Source organism: Alternaria infectoria, assembly GCF_024043175.1.
Source record: "Alternaria infectoria strain BMP 0036 chromosome Unknown scaffold_11, whole genome shotgun sequence".
Taxonomy (NCBI): Eukaryota; Fungi; Ascomycota; class Dothideomycetes; order Pleosporales; family Pleosporaceae; genus Alternaria; species Alternaria infectoria.
In genome coordinates, this window is record NW_026250700.1 from 962299 (window position 1) to 980826 (window position 18528).

The following is an 18528-nucleotide window of genomic DNA, read 5'->3' on the forward strand; positions in this document are numbered from 1 at the left end:
TGGATTGTTAGTTAACGCTAGCAAATGACGTTATCGGCAGGCCTCTCGGCACCACCTCAAGACAAGGAAAGTGCCATGATGCGCGAAGGAATTAGCGAACCACCTCATCCTCAACGAGCCAAATTCCCCACGCTTTGCATCACTCAACGAGGGCTGTCGATCCGACTTATGGGGTGTACAACTCAATAAATAAGACGTTGAGTACCCTTTACTCGCAAACTTTGACTTTTCATCTGCCCCTCCTTTGGAAAATTCCAGACCATGTCTGTCATCGACACTACCAAGGACCTTTCGGCACTTTTCACGAAACAGGTCCAAGCTACCCCAGATCTGATTGCTTTGGAAGACGACAAGCATACATACACTTATCAGGAGCTCCACGACAAAGTCGCTGCCCTCGCCGACCGGCTGCGGGGTCATGGCGTCGGCCGTGACAGCTTGGTAGGTGTCCTGTTGCCGCGATCCGCCGACTATGTGATCGCCTGTCTAGCAGCCCTACGGGCCGGCGGTGCGTTCTTGGTCCTGGAATTGGCCTACCCTCCCGATCTCCTTGCGGATGTTCTAGAGGATGCTCAACCTACCGTCGTGGTTACTATCAGCGCCGAAGTTGGCAAGATCAAGGGAAGCACTCCGCTTGTTGTTCTGGATGAAACCAGTTCAACTACCAACGGCCAGGTGAGCGAGTCAGAGTTGAAGCTATTGCCCGAAGAGACCGATTTGGACCGCTTGGCCTTTGTTGCGTACTCTAGTGGAACAACTGGCAAGCCGAAAGGCATCGCCAACCCACACCGTGCGGCGGTTCTCTCATATAACCTTCGATTTGGACTCTCAGACATACAGCCAGGCGACCGGGTGGCCTGCAATGTGTTCTTCGTTTGGGAAATCCTTCGCCCGCTGTTGCGAGGTGCGACTGTCGTTGCCGTACCGGACGAGGCCAGCTATGACCCTCGCATGCTGGTCGATCTACTCGCCTCGAAAAAGATCACAGAGACTCTTTTCACACCAACACTCTTCTCTGCCGTTCTTGCACGTCACCAAGCGCTGGAGACGCGCCTGCCAAACCTGAAGACTGTTTGGCTTAACGGCGAGGTTGTGACCACCGACCTTGCACGCCGTGGTATCAAAGCTCTACCTAATACCCGCCTACTCAATGTGTACAGCGCATGCGAAACTCACGAGATCGCTTGCGGAGATATTAAGGATATGCTCGAGAAGCTGGACAAGGATGCTGCCTACTGCCCTGTAGGACCGCCACTCATTGACAGGAAATACATCTATATCGTGGACGAGAGTGGCCAGAAAGTGGAAGAAGGAGAAAATGGCGAGCTCTGCGTAGGTGGACACTTGCTTGCTCGAGGGTACCTTAACCGCCCCGAGACCACCGCCAAAGCTTTCATCCGGAATCCTTACAGCTCGAAGACCGGTGCTCGCATGTACAGGACTGGTGACAAGGCACGTCTTCTATCGAATGGCTTGCTTGAGATCACTGGACGTGTTGGCGCCATGATCAAGATTCGCGGATACTCCGTGGTACCGGGAAAAGTTGAGAGCGCGATTCTCAACCACTTGGCAGTCAGCCACTGCGCTGTTGTACCTTTCGGAGAAGGCATCGATCGACAATTGGTTGCGTACATCGTGCGGGATAAGGAGGCGTCTGCAGAACGTCCAGAAGTCGAGATTGACCGAACAGGCCGTAGCTCGACCGCCAGGCGCATGCTGATGGCATATCTTGCCCACTACATGATACCCGCACTTTGGGTCGAGATGGATAGTCTTCCAAGGAGCGATGTGTCTGGAAAAGTCGATCTCAAGGCACTTCCTCCTCCTCGACCTGCATCCCCTACAGGAAGCGCACGCAAATTCGAGCAGAGCCCGATCTCCATCGAACAGATTACCCAGATTTGGGCATCTATATTGAGCATCAGCCCCAGCTCCATCACTCCTGAATACAACTTCTTCGATCTCGGTGGTCACTCACTGCTACTTGCCGATCTCGCCGCGCGTCTGTCGAACACTTTCGGATTCAGGGTGCCGGTCGCACGCCTCGCCACTCCAGCAACGCTCAATGGGCATCTCGATACCGTTCGGGCTATCCGGGATGGCCACACTGCCGAGGTTCAGGAGAATCTGCCTGCCGTTCTGCGAGCAGATTCCGTATTAGACAAGGAGATCCAGCCAAAAGACGCCAAGATGTGTGCCCTGAAGGATGCGAAGACTGTATTACTCACTGGTGTCACTGGATTCTTGGGCGCATTCCTGCTCCGAGATCTCCTTGAAACCACATCTGCCCAGATCGTCTGTATGGTCCGATTTGCCGATTCTTCGCAGGACGATATCCCTGCTGGTATTGCTAGGATACGTAGGAATCTGCTGGACTTTGGTCTGTGGAGCGACAACATCATGGAGCGTGTCGAGATTCTTCCAGGAAATCTGTCACGTAAGCGTTTCGGTCTCGCTCCGGATACATTCAAGGCCTTGGCCGACCGTCTGGACGTGATAGTTCACGCAGCTGCCACTGTCAACTTGGTCTACCCCTATGCAGCGCTGCAGAAGCCTAACGTCGGTGGTACAAGAGAGGTTCTTCGTCTTGCAGCTCAAGGCGGTGCTACCGTGCAATACATCTCCACCAACGGAGTACTTCTGCCTGCAAAGGGCCGCGAAGGATGGTCAGAAGATGCCATGTTGGAAGTCGACGACGTTACCAAGCTAGCTGACGGTTACGGTCAGACTAAGTGGGTTGCTGAGCAGCTCGCTCTAGAGGCCGGCCGAAGGGGTCTTCCCATCAAGATTCATCGTCTTGGAACAATCAGTGGCCACAGTGAGACAGGTGCCGCCAATGCATGGGATCTGTTGACAGCCATGATTGTCGAGTCGATCAGAATCGGCTACTACCCTGATGTCAAGGGCTGGCGCGCGGAGATGACTCCTGTCGACTTCGTCAGCAAGGCCATAATGCACCTTAGCAACCAGACCGAGACCGATCAGACGATGTTCCACATTGGAGACCCTGACCCAGTCGACATTAGCAAGGTCTTCGAAGATCTCAGTGCACTAGGTTATCCAACCCAGCCGATGGAATTCGAGAAGTGGACTAGCCTTTGGGACGACAAGCGAGGTTCTGCCAAGGGTGGTGACGGTGCTTTCACAGTCGATATTCTCCGAAGCGGTATGCCAAGCGTCGAGTTTCTAAGAGATGTTGTGGTGCTCGATAACGCGAAGACCAGGCCACTGCGCCTCGCAGTGGAGCGCCCAAAGGTAGACCAAACACTACTTGAGACATACACACGACACTGGTATGCACGTGGCTGGCTTCCAAAGCCGCCCGCGCACCAGGATGCTGCTGGTGGCTCTGCTAGGCTTCCACGAAGAGGACCTCTTTTCGGTAAGGTTGCCGTAGTCATGGGCGCATCATCCGGTATTGGCGCTGCCACCGCCACTGCTCTTGCCAGGGAGGGTTGCCACGTTGCTCTCGCAGCACGCCGAATCGACGCACTTGAAGACCTTAAGAAACGCCTCGTGATCCGCGAAGGCAAGGTTATCACGCAAAAGACGGATGTCACCGACAAGGCTCAGGTCGAGGCCCTCGTTGCCGCGGCAGAGAGCCAGCTTGGACCCGTCGATATCTTCGTGAACGTCTCGGGAGTCATGTACTTCACCATGATGGCCAATACATACACCGACCAGTGGAACCAAACCGTGGACGTCAACTGCAAAGGTCTCCTCAACGTCATCTCGTCCATCGTACCCTCGATGCTCAAGCGAGGAAAGGGCCATCTCCTTGCCATCTCCTCGGATGCTGGACGAAAGGTCTTCCCTGGTCTCGGTGTTTACTCCGCATCGAAGTTCTTCGTCGAAGCTACACTGCAAAGCTTGAGACTCGAGACTGCTGGTACCGGACTGAGGGTTACTGCTGTGCAGCCAGGAAATGTGGCGACGGATCTGCTGGGTATGAGCACAGATCAGGAGGCTCTGAAGAAGTTTGGTGAGCCAACTGGAGCGAAGGTACTGGATCCGGAGAACGTTGCTGAGTGCATTGTGTATGCGCTCAAGCAGCCGGACCACGTCTCGGTGAACGAGGTGCTCATTGAGCCGAGAGATGAGCCTATCTAAACGAAACTGTGTGGATAGAGCGGGTCGATACAACGCCGATATGAATCATGATTGAGCCGTACAGCAATGAAACTTTGACGGACTTGTAGCGAATTATCTGTGCCCACTCCTTTCGTTGAGAGAAACGTGAAATCAACCATCTACGGAAGTATGATGAACCTCATTAACTTCTCGTCAGATTCAGTCTTGAGACGCACCTTCACAGCCATCCCCATGCTATCGCATAACCCCTCGACTAAGCCGCGGGGTTAAGTACAAAAGTCACCATACTCCTCCCCGGCACCTGCGCACTAACACTACCCCCATCCGCCGCCACCGTCGCCACAATCTCATCGCAATCATGTCCATTATCCGTGATCCACGCCTTCGCCGACTTAGCAACAAAACCACTCACCTGAACCGTAACGGCACCCGTCACCGTCCCTCCCTGTATGACCTGCACCGCCAAACTCCCATCGACATTCCTAAAAGCACTAACCCGACTTCCACTCGGCCCACCGCTCGCACCCACCCTGACAGCACCCGGTCGCACATGTCTACTCCAATTCGCGAATGCCCAGAGACGTTTACTCGGTATGACTGATGTTTTGTCATCCGAGATACGGATCAGCTTGCTATTTGTTGCGCCGCCTTGGACGCCGATCCAGTATAAATATGCGGAGGCATTGGCGGTTGTGAGCGCAGTGTGGATTTTGTTCGCCCAATTTAGGCCCTCGCCTGCGCCGTTGTTGCTGTAGAAGACTGTTGTCCATGCGCCTTGGAGATCGGCGTTCTCGGTTTGCCAGACGTGGTGGGGGGTGTTTATTGGGCTGTTGGGTTGGGATGTGTAGGAACTAGATGATGGTCAGTGTGCGGTTTTGGCGTTTGGGTGGAGGACTTACTGTGCGGTGATTGTACCCAACAGGCTACTCACGCTACTTAATGCACTCATCATACTCTGCTGACTGCTCCATCCCTCGGCATCACAACATGTGACCTTTACGCTCGTAAAGTTCGCTTTGTCGAGTGTTGGTCGCAATACTTTGATGAAATCCGCGGCTTGCTGCCCATTGCTCCTCATGCTGGCATAGCTTGTCGTAAGATCTGGTTCGTTCAGGAAACCTAGATGCGTGATGTCCACCCCGATGTTCTTGTAGTAGGTGATGTACTGGACCAGATAGTTGGCGTACGCTTGTTTACAATCCCCGCTCGAACAAGTGGCGCCGGAAACCCCACAAAGAGATCCCCCATTTGCATCGTTGTTGTTCGTTTTCATGTACCCTGGTGCCGACCACGCATTTGCATATACAGTGCGTAAGCCGTACGTCTTCACTGCTTCGGTGCTAACCCAGACTTGGCTGTTGTCATTGCCGTCAAACACATATTTCGGCGGCGCGTTCGGGCCACCGGGATTCGTAGGTTGAATGGAGACCATGTGATCGCTACTGGAATCTGGAGATGAACCGATGCCATTTCGCAGGATTGAGAAGCCGGCGCCGGATGTGCGGTTAAAGAGTAGGTCAAGGGCGTAGCGTTGGAGTGTAGGCGAGAGAGCATGCATCTGGTTCGCGCGTTGAAAGGTTTCCGATATGCCGAAGCCATCTATGGTCTGGTAGGTTTTGGTCAAGTCGACAGTTACAATGGAGGATTGTCGAGGTTGTAAGGATGCGTGTGTACTCGCGAAGGTCGTCAGCGCCAGGATGAGGTAGCTGGAGAGCGCCATGACTGGAGTCTGAGGTAACTTGGTCACTTGAGATACAACTACGTGAATCGCGGTAGGCGAAGCTTTTGTATAAGCATCATCTCCATTTAGCCTTTATAAATGTTAAAGAGAACGCTGCAGGGATGCTATTAGTCGAGAGCCCCACAAACAGCTTCAAGACCGAGCTTCCTGTGCAACCAGTATACGAGGAAGATTCTCTGCAAGCTGTTCTCCGCCGTTGCGGTAAAGCTGTGAGTGGTGGAATTACCCGGTGCTTACCTCCGTAAAGTACTATGGCTATCATATATAAATCTCCGAGAAGCGATCTCGAGAAATTGAGCCATGTTTTGAGCGGTAAGACCCCACCATGTCTACTCCATGCCGGTACCCTTGTCCGATTTCTTTGGGATCCATCTCTTTCTGAACATTACATAGGGCATGGCCCCAGAATCAGTCGCGTCGCTACATCTGAGAATCGCTGCAGTCAATAATCAAGATCTTCTCACTTGATACGAGATCGACATGTCGTTAATCGTCGGTCTCTCACTGATCCTTCCATATGTAGTATGTGACCGGAAAGCTAGGTGGAACGCGGGAACGCATGTTAGATCGGGTCGGGACACGACAGACAGGCCATCGAGCATGTCCATACTTGCGCATTGATACATCTGGTGTGTTGCCGACCTTGCAGAACTGGTGCTTAGCCTTCGTAATGTTGGGGAGTGATGAGGCCTCATCCAGGGTCGAGGCTGTCGCATGCAAGCCACGCTAGTGGCTTGGCAGTCGTCAATCCAACATTTCGTGGAGGAGCGACTGCCCTCACAGCAACAACAACCCACCATGGCCGACCTAGCAAAAGCAGACGAAGCGGCGCCCGCGCCCGAAGCCCCTCAAAATGTCGAAGAGGAGATCACTACCTTATCCGTACCACCGAAAGTCGAAAAGGCCGAAGCATCAGACACCATGAGCGCGAATGGAGCGCCAGCGCAAGATGCGACCACAGTCCACGAAGCTGCTTCGACGGAAGATAGCTCTCTCAGTGCGACTATAAACCCCGACCCGAAAGCTGCGCTCGCTGCGCGAATGGCCCGCTTCAAAGCGCTCCAAGCAGCCAAAGTAAACGGGCGTAAAGAGACAGAGCGCGAGGTTCGCGATGCCGAAGACCGCAGTTCTCGCCTCGCGCAAATCTCCAAACTTGGCGCCCTCAACGAGAAAGCCTCGTACAAACTCCTCAAATCCGAAGACCCTGATTTCGAGCGCAAGAGAAATTGGGACTACACAGTTGAAGAGAGCGAGAGCTGGGACAAACGGCTGAAGAAGAAGTCGAAGAACAGGGAGGGGGTCGCATTTGCCGACTACAGGAATGAGGCGAACAAGGTGTACAAGAGGCAGATTGGGCAGATGAGCAAGGTCGATCTGGAGGCGTATGCCGAGGAGAAGGCAAGGAAACTGCAGTCGCAAGTATCCTCCGGACTTCTGCAACTCGTTGAAACAGATGCCGGAGAAATCTACACCGTCGATAATCAAGGGCGCATAAACACCCCAGTCGACGAAGCGTACAGTCACGATCACAAGCCATCGAAGGAAGCCGTGGACAGACTAGTAGAGGATCTAGAGAAGGGCGAGCGCGCCAGGTTGAAGGCCAGGGCAGCGAGAGGCATACGCGACTCCGAGGATATGGGCGATGTCACGTACATCAACCAGAAGAACAAGCAGTTCAACGACAAGCTCTCGCGCTTTTACAACAAATACACGAGCGAAATACGGGACAGCTTCGAGCGAGGAACAGCGATATAATTGGGGCACAAAAACAATACTATACTTATACCCTGGCATTTTGCTCTCGAGGGCAGGCGTTATATCATGCAGAAAGGCATCGGGGGTTTGGCGTTATTACTATTGCATTACGGCACTAGATTCCATCACCAATACGGCTGAGGACATTGGTTCAAGTCTGAAATATACTCATATTCCTGGATATCATGCGCGTCGCTTTACATCATACTACTCAGCACCCTATTCACGTCCTGACCCGGCTCAGGCTTCTTCATCGCCTTGCTCGTAGCCGTATGCTGCGAGAACTCGAGCCTTCCCTTCCGCCTCTTTGGCTTCCCATCTACTTCCTGTATCGCTGCTGCTGTCTCAGTCGCCGCATTATCACCATCGACATCCTCCCCTCTCTTCCGCCTTGTAGCCTCAATACCACTAGCCATCTTGCCTCTCTCCACGTTCTCCAAGAACGCCTTGTTCTCCTTCTTGCCCTGCGAAATCTCAAACCTGAGTCTTGCCGCGCGCTCAGCATTCTCGTTCTGAATCTGCTCGACCAGGTTGTGCCACTTTACGCCGCCCAAGTACCGGATATTCCACACTTCGTCGTGCCACCTGCCCCTCTTCTTGCCGCCCATTGTTTGCGCATTCAGGTTCTCGGCCACGAACTTGGCGTCGCGTTTGTGTAGGAATTCGACCCAGCCGTCGAGGAAGAGCTTGCGACGCGTGCCTCCGTTGCGCAGGCGCTGGGTGCGGGAAGTGCTGTCTTCGGGTGTAAGGAATATGCGACCTACGGCGCCGTAGGGTGTTAAGAGGGAGCGCATTACGGCTGGCTTCATGAAAGGTGGGACGCGCGAGAGGTATATAACGCCAGACTTGTCTTTCTTGAGCGATGAGGGTGGCAGGGCCTTTCCGAGTTTCGTGGTTTGTAATCTCATTTCCGAGGGGAGGGACGCAGCGAGTTTCTCGAGATGTGCTAGTTCGGCGCTCTTGGAGGCGAAGCGCTTCGGTGCGTCTTCCTCGCCCTCGTTTCCATCTTCGGCACCGTCTTCGTCGAAATCTTGTTCTTCGCCATCTTCCAGTTCCTCCGCATCGCCTTCGGAGTCGGAGACGTGATCTATTTTTTGCCGCTTTGACGTGGGTAGCATGTGCGCTCTGCTCTCCTCCTCGGAGTCATAGCCTCTCTCCTCGTCTTCGCTTTCCTCAACGTCGAGGTATTCGTTTCGTTTGCGCGTCGCCATTGTTGCGCGGGGAGTAATTGTTTTGCGGATTGCAATACGATAGACTCTTATCGGAGTACGTAATAGTCTTTCGGCCGGGAGACGCCTGTAGTGACGTGAATATTCGGGCTGTATACGGGCGCGTTCGTTCGCTCGAAACTTTTGCGGAGAAGTCGCGGAGGTCAACTTTTGGGTGGGGCCTGACCTAGCGCCTTGGCACTTTGTCGCGCAACTCATCTGCCAGCCTCCATCACCTTTTCACATCCACACCCACCACACCCACCAACGAACTTACCTACCCGCGCATCACACCTTGGTCGCAATACCACCAACGAACACACCTACTCGCGCGTCACAACTTTCTCGCAAACCCACCAACAAACTTCACCTACCCGCACACACACACCACACCTCTCGCAGCCATGGGAGGAGATCTCAACTTGAAGAAGTCGTGGCATCCCCACCTGCGCAAGAACCAGGAAAGAGTGTGGAAGGAGGAGAAGTCTGCGCTCGAGGAGCGCAAACTGATCGAGAAGTTGCGCAAGGAACGTGAAGAAGAAGCGGCAATCGAGCAGCTGCAGAGACTGCAAGCTGAGAATGGCGGCAAGGTCGTACAGCGAAGGGTTGACTGGATGTATTCAGGCCCGAGCGGCGATGCCGGCGTCACAGAGGAGCGCGAGGGCTACCTTTTGGGCAAACGCAGGATCGACAACCTGCTAAAGTCGAACGATACACAAAGCCTTCAGAAGGGTGCTGCAGTTGGCATCGACGCCGCCACGGCCGACACGAATGCGAACACTGCTCGCGACACACAGAAGAAGGTCCTCCAGGATCCGCTTCTCATGATTCAGAAACAGAAGATGGAGATGCAGTTGAAGGCTATGAAGGATGCCCAGAAAGAGGCCAAATACGCCGAAAAGCGCGGGAAAGAGAAGGAGCGAGAGAAGAAACACAAAAACCGGGACAGGGAACGGAGCCGGGATCGCGAACACAAGCACAGCAGCCGACGCCATCGGTCACGGTCGCCACGCAGGAGGGAAGACCGCGAGGATCGTCGCGATCGCGACAGCCACCGTGACAGCCATCGTAGACAGTCGAAATCCCGCTCACGATCCCCATACCGCAAACACAGCAGCCGACGAGACCGCACTCGGTCACCACGCAGGAGGGAGGATCGTGGTGATCTTCGCGACCGCGACATATATCGACGACGGGACCGTACACCACCGAGAAGACAAGTCGAAAAACAAGTCGAAAACAAAGCCGATGATACGGAAGCCCGTCAGAGCGCTGCTGACCGCCTAGCTGCAATGCAAGCAGAGGCGACATCGCTAGAGGAGCAGCGGGCTGAGCGCGTTCGACTACAAGAAATCAAGGATGCAGAGGAGGAAGAGAAGCACAAGAAGAACATGGATGGAGGACGCCGTTTCATTTCGAGCGTGCGTGGACAAGCCTCCAACATGGATCTGGGCGATGCGATCGCTCGTGGACGGGGTAATCTGAGGGCAGAGATTGATGCTTGAGTTTTCGAGGGCTTGGAGCAATGTGCTTATGATGAATAGATAGTAAATTGATACCCTAGTCTTTCTCGCTAGACTTGACTCCGCCCTCACTCCCTGAGTTTGGGAGACTGATACCACCCCGACTGCTAACTAGTATCTCGATTTTGGCATTTCTGCGACCTGTTCGACAAGAAAGGGTTCAAGTATTTTGCTATAGCGACAGTGTATCTCTCGCGAACTACAGGGCCAAATGTTGTCTACAAACGAGAACTTGAGAACTAAGGTACCAAACTACGAACCTCCTAAGTAGCTCTTTGCCTGTCGAAATCTCCCAGCCCTGAAGCGACACGCTACAACCTGCAATAACCTTACGCCCACCTCGCAGTCTTCCCTTGTACTATCCGGTCCGAAGCCCTAGCTGACCGCTCACAAGCCGCTGTAGATGACGGCAACCGCAATGCTCATGACCAGAGCAGCCAGACTCGGTGAGCTGGCCGCTGCTGCAGACTTGGCGTCAAGCCGCTCAAGGCAGTAAGTGACACTGTAGCTCGAATTTTGACCGGTAGGTGCACAAGCGAATGGAGTGTCGTATCCGTATTCCTTGGTCTCACATGAGGGCTTGTTCTGATCGAGCTCGTCCATCTGGTCTTTGGTATACAGAGCATTACCGACGATGACGGGACCAGTGCAGTTCAAGGGGTTTCCGATGACACCGAGCACGATGCTGAGGAGCTTAGCCGGGAGGGCTTGCGGTCCGGGGATTGCGGCAGCGACGGCGGCTATGCCTTCCACAAAGTCTGGTAACGTGTTAGTAACGATAGGGCACATATCGACGAACTGCTTACTGAAAGCCAACTCCTCGTCTTCATCATCTGTGTTCAAGCCACCAATGGCTACAGACAGGTTCGAAGCAGAGTCAGGAACATCAATTTCCTGCGTGTACTTGACGGTATCGTTTGCTGCAACGATAGCATCGGCTTCAACTTCGCCAACAAGCCAAGAGTTCTTGATGGTGTTGCTGCCTGCTGTTGAGGCGATGGCGAGAAGCAGGTCGTCTTCTTGCAAGTCACGGGTGACCCCGACGTGTACTTCTTGGATGGTGAAACTGAAGCGGACTGCAATAGCAACGTTTGCTAGGAGCAGGAGGGATAGCAGGAATTTCTGGAGGGTGAATGAAGACATAGTAGAGAAGGTAGTAGGGTATCAATTCCAAGAGCAATGCGGTGTAGGCTTTGGGGCGAACTTGACTGGGAATTTCCAGCTGATGGCGATAGGTTGCAGGACGCGGAGATAGTCTCAGACTGGATTCTGCTTCATTATTACGAGCACAACGCTCTACTTATGTTCGTTTGCTCAGCCTGACCTGAAGGGTGAGTATGTCAAGGCAGTCCCTTGGGGATCGGATTTGCCGACCGGATATCCGTGACAGAGCAAGGGAAAGCGAATGTGAGGTTTACTTGAGCCTCTTGCGGCTACCAAGAGGCACTGTGCATGCATCTTTGCCAATCAACGACGCTGGCCCCCCAATAACACACAGCATAGCGTGCTGATGGTGTGATGAAGAGACATCGCCGGAATTGTAGAGATGATCGAAGCTCAAATTGACTCCGACGCCGTGGCTTTGGGGCCGAGTCATTATGCACAGGTGCCAAGTGCGTATTAACGCCTGATGTTGTATGCCATGAGCATGTGAAGTCCATTTGAAGTCGGTCCTTTTAGAGTACTTCAAGTGGCTGATGTGATCTGGCCGACAGCTTGTATGGCCCAAGAAGCTTCCTTGACAGGATTCCATCCATCTTTGATGATTTTGAAGCCATTGGCGTTGGATGATGCGGGGGGTCGGAAGACCTAGATTTTCAGCCTTGCTGTGCGGTGCTTTTTGCACCAAGGAAGAATTGCTGACACCGCCCCCATTCAGTTCAGGAAGTAGAAATGAATAGAGCAAAGTGCTTCGTATGTATGCTACACCCAGCATTTAGCCTAACAGGGTACTCTGGCGTTCAGTATCATTCGCGGGAGACTAGCTTAGGCGGAGTAGGATTGCTAGCGATTGAGGCCTCAGCCTTGTGAGCCGCAACATGAACTCAGACCGATGTGCCGGGAATAGCTGACTAGTCAGATTATGTTCTTGGTGTTCCACAGTCAGCGCTAGCCCATCTATGGCAGGTACCAGGCTGAGGGAGCCAATGTCTCTAGGTAGCATGGACGCATCCGGCGATACTGAGAAGGTATACCATAACGCCACACGCAGTGAGCCGAATTTCCAAGCCGTTTTGATGAATGACCGCTGTTAGACACTCGTTCGGCATATGCATGACCGGGCACTAGAAGTACGGCGACAAATCTGGTGGACTTCTGATCCTCAAAATAACTTGGTGCAGGCGGCACGTGCTTTGTTACCACAAGAGAAACAAGCATAACCAACTTCGTCCTTGTCAAGCGATCAGCGCTAGTTTGACTTAATGGATCTGATCGACATAGCTGGCATCTTGAAATCGGGTCCTCGATCGACCGTGTGGCCCGTGGCTGCAGCGCCTCGAGCTACCAAGAACTATAAATATATTTTCGTAATGAGAGAGGCAACAAGGCGCCATGCCCGGTGCCGAAGCTTTTAGCATAATGAATGCAATTTCAAGTAGCGTACCACACGCAGTTGACGCTGATGCTTCTGCGGCCCAGTCTCTCGATGTCGAATTGTTGATGAGAGAGGGTAATGAAAGGATGGTGCGAAGTGGCTGTAAGAAGCGCCGGAAACTTCATATCTGCACATCTCCACAGATTCGAGATCGCTGATGAGGCTATCTTGATATCGCATAGTCATTAAGAAGCCGAGAATAGGGCCAGAGTGTATCGACAGATATGGACGATGGTGACAATTGCGCAATCGACGTCCATACGCGCGCCGCTGGACCTGGACTTCCTGGAGACCTACGGGTTGAAAATATCGTGATCGTGAGCCGGTTCATGTCGGGCCAGGTGGGCATGTTTCAGAACCAAGAGACGAAGCTGGTAAGAGTGTTAAGTATACCCTGTGGCCCCTGGTATACAAATCGCGGGTTCACCAGAAAGTCCAGTGATCTTGATCATCCTGTAGTTCCTGCGCCGTGTAGCGAATAGGAGAGGTCGTAAAATCGACAAAGATACTTTCCTGCTCAGGTCGACAGTAGGGATCCGCGCTCAGGTGCGTCCCATTCATGACCAGTCCTAGATGGGCCAGCTTAGGCCAATTGCGTCTGATCCCTAGTAGACGTTAGCACTGCTTGACGATCCCCCGACCAACGGCCATTTACCTTTGTCGTCTCTGATTGTCAACATAATGTCAAACGTGATGGATGACGTCTCGTATTGCTCTTTGATCTGTACCAGCGACCGAAGTCGTTCTAGCAGATCGTATTCTTCCCATTCGCGTTGATAGTATACCCATGTGATGTATACATCTTTCAGCGACGGCAAGATACCATCCTTGTGCGCGGTGAGAACATCGAGAAGTTGTTGATCGGCTTCGTCGTTTGGCTCACGGGGATAGTGGATATGCAGTGATGTGATGCTTGGCGGTAAGAAAGCAGGCAGATTTCGAGCATTCAGAGTTTCCCCCGGGTCAGAAACCAGATTCAAAGAGACTCTGACCGAGTTCAAGTGGGTGAATTCATGGAGATGATCGAGCTGCGCCATGCCAGTGTTCTCTAATGAGGGCCAATAAGGTTCCCTACACAGTAACGATAAATTTTGAAGACTCTCGATGTGATTGTTCAGCGCAGGAACGAGAGCCCCAAACCACTGATCGTTCGTGCTAGAACGCAGTGGGTGAAAGCATTCAAATCGCTCCAGAGCTTTGCACGCAAGTATCATCTTCTTGACCGCATTCTCGGAGAACACTGGTTTGAATAGCGAGAGCTTGGTGATGGACGATGAGCGTAGTGGCCACAACCAAGGGCGGTCGAAAATGGTCAAGCCGTCGTCGGTCTCGTATCCGTCGAAACCGACTTCCGTTTCACCCTCAGGAATGTCGTAGTAGCCACCCAACGCGACAAGAGTAAGCTCATCCAAGTTGGGAAGAAGTAACAACGGGAACGCATACCGCGCAGAAATTATTGGTTGATCAGAGAAGTCGATGTATAAAGTCTTGAGATTGTCAAAATGGTGAGTGTCGAGCAAACGTACGCCCATAGCCATACGACCTATGCCCTCAAGAAGTGTGCAATGACAGTCGTCATAGGACCCCTCGTGGTATATATCCGGCCGCATCCACAACCGTTCCAAGGTCGGTGTCCGGAATGCCAATAGAGCGAAGTATAGGTCTTCGTACCGTAGCCAACGGCCCACGATTTCTGAGGCGTCTTCCGTGCCTAATCCAAAAGCTCTCACGTCTCTTGTAGTGTCTTTAATGTACTCATCGCGGACGCGCATACGGCGCTCACCGTCCTGTCTCAGCCTAGCACGCGTCTTCTGTCGAAGGGCTTTGATCTCGAAGCGAAGGCTTGGCTGCTCTTGGAGACGAGCAAAAAGTCTTCGAGACTGGGGCAAAACACCGTCATTCGGGGGCAGGTCTATCGATCCGTAGAGCAACGGTCTGGCAATATGGTACAACTTCTTGGAAACGCAACAAAGAGCCGCAAGGGCGTCCGTGCGGCTGTAGTCGGCTGGATCTGCCCAGGTTGTAGGGCCTCTCAGTTGGTCAACAATGTGGATGAGCAATTCGTTGGGAAGGTCGTCCATGGTGGAGAGAATCTGCGGCTAGGTAGAGAGATGATGGGAGTGTTGGTGGGATGGAAGGTGACGTTGACGGGTAGTGGAGAAGGCACGACCATGACGCGTCGGGAAGGAAAACACCTCAGCGGAAATTTGCGCCAGCTAAGCGGGCGAAAAGAGGAATCTTTACTCTACTCCGAATGAGAACGAAGACGTCTGACAATGATACTTGCCAGGCCGCGTTCATTGCCGCCTCTTGCAGGGAGGTTAGCAAGTGGGCGGATTGGTACATGGCGCGCGGCAGGGAGGCGCGAACCTGCCACGACCTCAGGTGAGACACGTGCAGCTACCCCACGCCCACGCTACTGGGCCCGCATCAGCCCCCCGCCGATGCCCTTGGAGCTCACCAGACGACTCTCAACCTCAACTACCACCAACAACATGACCGCCACTATAGACTCCGAGACCCTCAAGCAGTACTTGGCCGATAGCCCGCCCACTGTCGTGCCTCTGACCATCAAGCCTCACTTCGATGTGCTCAGCGACAAGGAGAAGCTCTACGCCCACCATCTCTCAGTGTAGGACATACATATGCCTCAGCAGTATATGGTATAGTAACTGACCCATACCACAGAGCCTGCTTCGCCGGAACACGCGTCGTCCTCCGCCAAGTCTCCCCCGAATCCGAGCACATCTATGACTTCATCGTCGCCCTCCACAAGCACGCCAAGGGCGACTATGCTTCCCTCGCCAAAGACACCGGTCTCTCACAAGAAGAGATCGACGCATACCTCGATTACTCAGCGCAGTTTTTAGGCAACCTAGGCAACTTCAAGTCCTTCGGAGACAGCAAGTTCGTACCCCGCCTCGATCCGCGACAGCTGAAGGCACTCGCGACCGCCTCCAAAGACACATTGGCCATATACGAAAAGTTCAAGGACGCCATATATGCCGGCAACGATGTGGGAAAGCTGCATCTGGGCTACCCCAGTGCGGGACACATCTCAACCTACTATCCCGACAGCCCCGACATCACCAGCGAACAGATCTCCAGCGTGAGCGATTTCCTCGAAGGCAAAGGACTGCTTCCGGAGAACACAAGGATCAAGAAGGCTAAGGATGAATACGAGGTTCTTATTGCTTCAGCCTCGGATAACCCATCAGCAGAACAACGCGATCTGAAAGAAAGCGAGTGGACAATGGACGATGGCAGCAAGGTGAAGCTGGTCTTTGGTGACTACTCCAAGGAGATGGACACCATCGCGCACCACATTGAGCAGGCGAAGAAATACGCAGCCAATGACCACGAGATCAAGATGATGGAGGAATACTCCAAGAGCTTCAGGACAGGGTCACTCCAGGCCTTCAAGGAAAGCCAAAAGGCATGGGTCCAAGACAAGGGACCTCAGGTGGAATCGGACATCGGATTCATCGAGACATACCGCGACCCACACGGCATCCGTGGCGAGTGGGAAGGCTTCGTTGCCATGGTCAACAAGGAACGGACGCGAGCCTTTGGCAAGTTGGTCGAGACCGCGCCACAGTACATCCCTCTGCTACCGTGGGACAAGTCGTTCGAGAAGGACAAGTTCCTTAGCCCTGACTTCACCTCGCTCGAGGTGCTGACATTTGCGGGCAGTGGGTAAGTCAGAAAAACTTCCCACGTTGTTCTGTGACCTCATCTAACATCAACAGCATCCCTGCCGGAATCAACATCCCCAACTATGATGACATTCGGCAGAACTTCGGCTTCAAGAACGTATCGCTTGGCAACATCCTCTCTGCAAAGGCACCAAACGAGGCTGTTCCCTTCATAAAAGACAAAGACCTGGCCACGTACCAAAAGTACCGAGACCCTGCGTTCGAGGTCCAGGTCGGTCTCCACGAGCTGCTAGGCCATGGTTGTGGTAAGCTTCTCCAGGAGACGGAGCCAGGCGTCTTCAACTTCGACAAAGAGAACCCTCCAATCTCACCACTAAGCGGCCAGCCGATAAAGTCTTGGTACAAGCCAGGCCAGACTTGGGGATCAACATTCGGCACCATCGCTGCTTCCTACGAGGAGTGCCGTGCCGAATGCGTCGCCATGGCGCTCTCTTGCGAATTCCCCATCTTGCAACTGTTCGGTTTTGGTGACGGCAAGGCCGACATGAACAGTGAGGCCGGCGACGTTCTCTTCACAGCATACCTTCAGATGGCCCGCGCTGGTATCGCAGCTCTAGAGTTCTGGGATCCCAAGAGCAGGAAGTGGGGTCAAGCCCACATGCAAGCTCGCTTCTCCATCTTGCGCACATTCCTCAATGCCGGTGTCGAGTTTTGCCAGCTGGAGTGGGAAAAGGACGATCTCTCCGACCTGACCATTCGCCTCGAGCGTGATCGCATCCTGGATCTAGGCCGCCCTGCCGTGAATGACTACCTCCAGAAGCTGCACATCTACAAGGCCACTGCCGACTACGCAGCTGGTAAGAGGATGTACGATGAGATCACCACTGTTGAGCCCTTCTACGAGAACATGGTCAGGCCGGCCGTTCTTAAGAAGAAGACACCTAGGAAGGTCTTCGTCCAGGCAAACACTGTCGAGAAGGACGGCAAGATCGACTTGGTTGAGTACGACGCGACCAACAAGGGCATGATCCAGAGCTGTGCGGACAGAGAGTATGTATAAATATGTCAGTCGAGCTGATTAAGGGCGTTTCCTCGAGTCTCATGACGATGACAGTCGTGGCTGGGCTTGATGCATAAGACCGGAGTATGAGTGGCTATGTGTACATGAAATACAAGTCATTTACGATGTTACGAAGACTAAAAATATGAACAGTCGCAGTCAGTCAGAGTTTCGATTACTCAACACGTCGTCCGAACACTCGGTAGCCATGTGGAAGTGGGTTACGGACATTTAAATCCACCTCGTGGTCTCCATCCATCGCGTCCTGTCATCTAAAAGTCCGACGAGCTACGCGCGTGAATATTCTTCCGACACTCGACAGGTGCGGATACCAGCTTCCGTGCATAATAGTCGCAAAGCAAGCGTATACGCCTGATATTGCTGCTCCCGGGGTAACCTTGGATCATTCGCAGCATCACATTGTCAAAGGCGGTGTTTCTGTTCCGTGAATCAACATGCATAGATCGTTATGGCTAGAATGCTGCCAACTCAAACACCGACATGTCCATGACCGGGCAAAACATTGCCGAGATGTGCTTGGTGTGCTTGTAGCGCCGGCATATGCTACGCTAGCGCAGGTCTACCAAAGTGCGGAGAGACGAAACGTGCTAGCCCAGGGTCTGCCATCCGCCCTACCCGTTCCGAAGAGAACGCCGAGGTCTGCATTATTCTTCCACCGCTCAAGCGCTATCTCTATATGAAGCCAGATCAACTGACCAGCGATTAGCTCGAGGCTGATCGCGAAAAGATGAGCGACTAGGGTTCGATCTAACAGCAGTGTGGTGTAATCATTCGGACCGACGTCGAATACACGTTCATCGACTACACGTGCGAACACCTGGGCAGACACCATTAACACCTGAGTCGCGCGATTAGGAACCTCCGGTAACAATGGTC

The 18528-nt window shown here is 53.3% G+C and overlaps 7 protein-coding genes across 7 annotated transcripts; 3 read left to right on the forward strand and 4 right to left on the reverse strand.

Annotated features, from left to right (window-relative positions):
* Positions 1-261: 261 nt before the first annotated feature.
* On the forward strand, positions 262-4110 carry J4E92_007179 (putative NRPS-like protein biosynthetic cluster; the record flags this gene model as incomplete). Its single annotated transcript, XM_051498542.1, has 1 exon — positions 262-4110. One exon carries the CDS (start codon positions 262-264, stop codon positions 4108-4110), a length of 3849 nt encoding a protein of 1282 aa, XP_051351476.1.
* A 235-nt stretch (positions 4111-4345) lies between these two features.
* On the reverse strand, positions 4346-5812 carry J4E92_007180 (uncharacterized protein; the record flags this gene model as incomplete). The annotated part of the gene is made up of 2 exons (XM_051498543.1): positions 4346-4943; positions 4992-5812. 2 exons carry the CDS (start codon positions 5810-5812, stop codon positions 4346-4348), a joined length of 1419 nt encoding a protein of 472 aa, XP_051351477.1.
* An 819-nt stretch (positions 5813-6631) lies between these two features.
* On the forward strand, positions 6632-7588 carry J4E92_007181 (uncharacterized protein; the record flags this gene model as incomplete). Its single annotated transcript, XM_051498544.1, has 1 exon — positions 6632-7588. One exon carries the CDS (start codon positions 6632-6634, stop codon positions 7586-7588), a length of 957 nt encoding a protein of 318 aa, XP_051351478.1.
* Positions 7589-7785: 197 nt separating this feature from the next.
* On the reverse strand, positions 7786-8799 carry ESF2 (RNA-binding ATPase activator esf2; the record flags this gene model as incomplete). The annotated part of the gene is made up of 1 exon (XM_051498545.1): positions 7786-8799. The coding sequence occupies one exon, from the start codon at positions 8797-8799 to the stop codon at positions 7786-7788; it is 1014 nt and encodes a 337-aa protein (XP_051351479.1).
* Positions 8800-10706: 1907 nt separating this feature from the next.
* Positions 10707-11462, reverse strand: J4E92_007183 (uncharacterized protein; the record flags this gene model as incomplete). The annotated part of the gene is made up of 2 exons (XM_051498546.1): positions 10707-11077; positions 11126-11462. The coding sequence occupies 2 exons, from the start codon at positions 11460-11462 to the stop codon at positions 10707-10709; spliced, it is 708 nt and encodes a 235-aa protein (XP_051351480.1).
* Positions 11463-13520: 2058 nt separating this feature from the next.
* On the reverse strand, positions 13521-14996 carry J4E92_007184 (uncharacterized protein; the record flags this gene model as incomplete). Its single annotated transcript, XM_051498547.1, has 1 exon — positions 13521-14996. The coding sequence occupies one exon, from the start codon at positions 14994-14996 to the stop codon at positions 13521-13523; it is 1476 nt and encodes a 491-aa protein (XP_051351481.1).
* Positions 14997-15410: 414 nt separating this feature from the next.
* Positions 15411-17631, forward strand: J4E92_007185 (uncharacterized protein; the record flags this gene model as incomplete). The annotated part of the gene is made up of 3 exons (XM_051498548.1): positions 15411-15547; positions 15604-16611; positions 16665-17631. 3 exons carry the CDS (start codon positions 15411-15413, stop codon positions 17629-17631), a joined length of 2112 nt encoding a protein of 703 aa, XP_051351482.1.
* Positions 17632-18528: the final 897 nt, after the last annotated feature.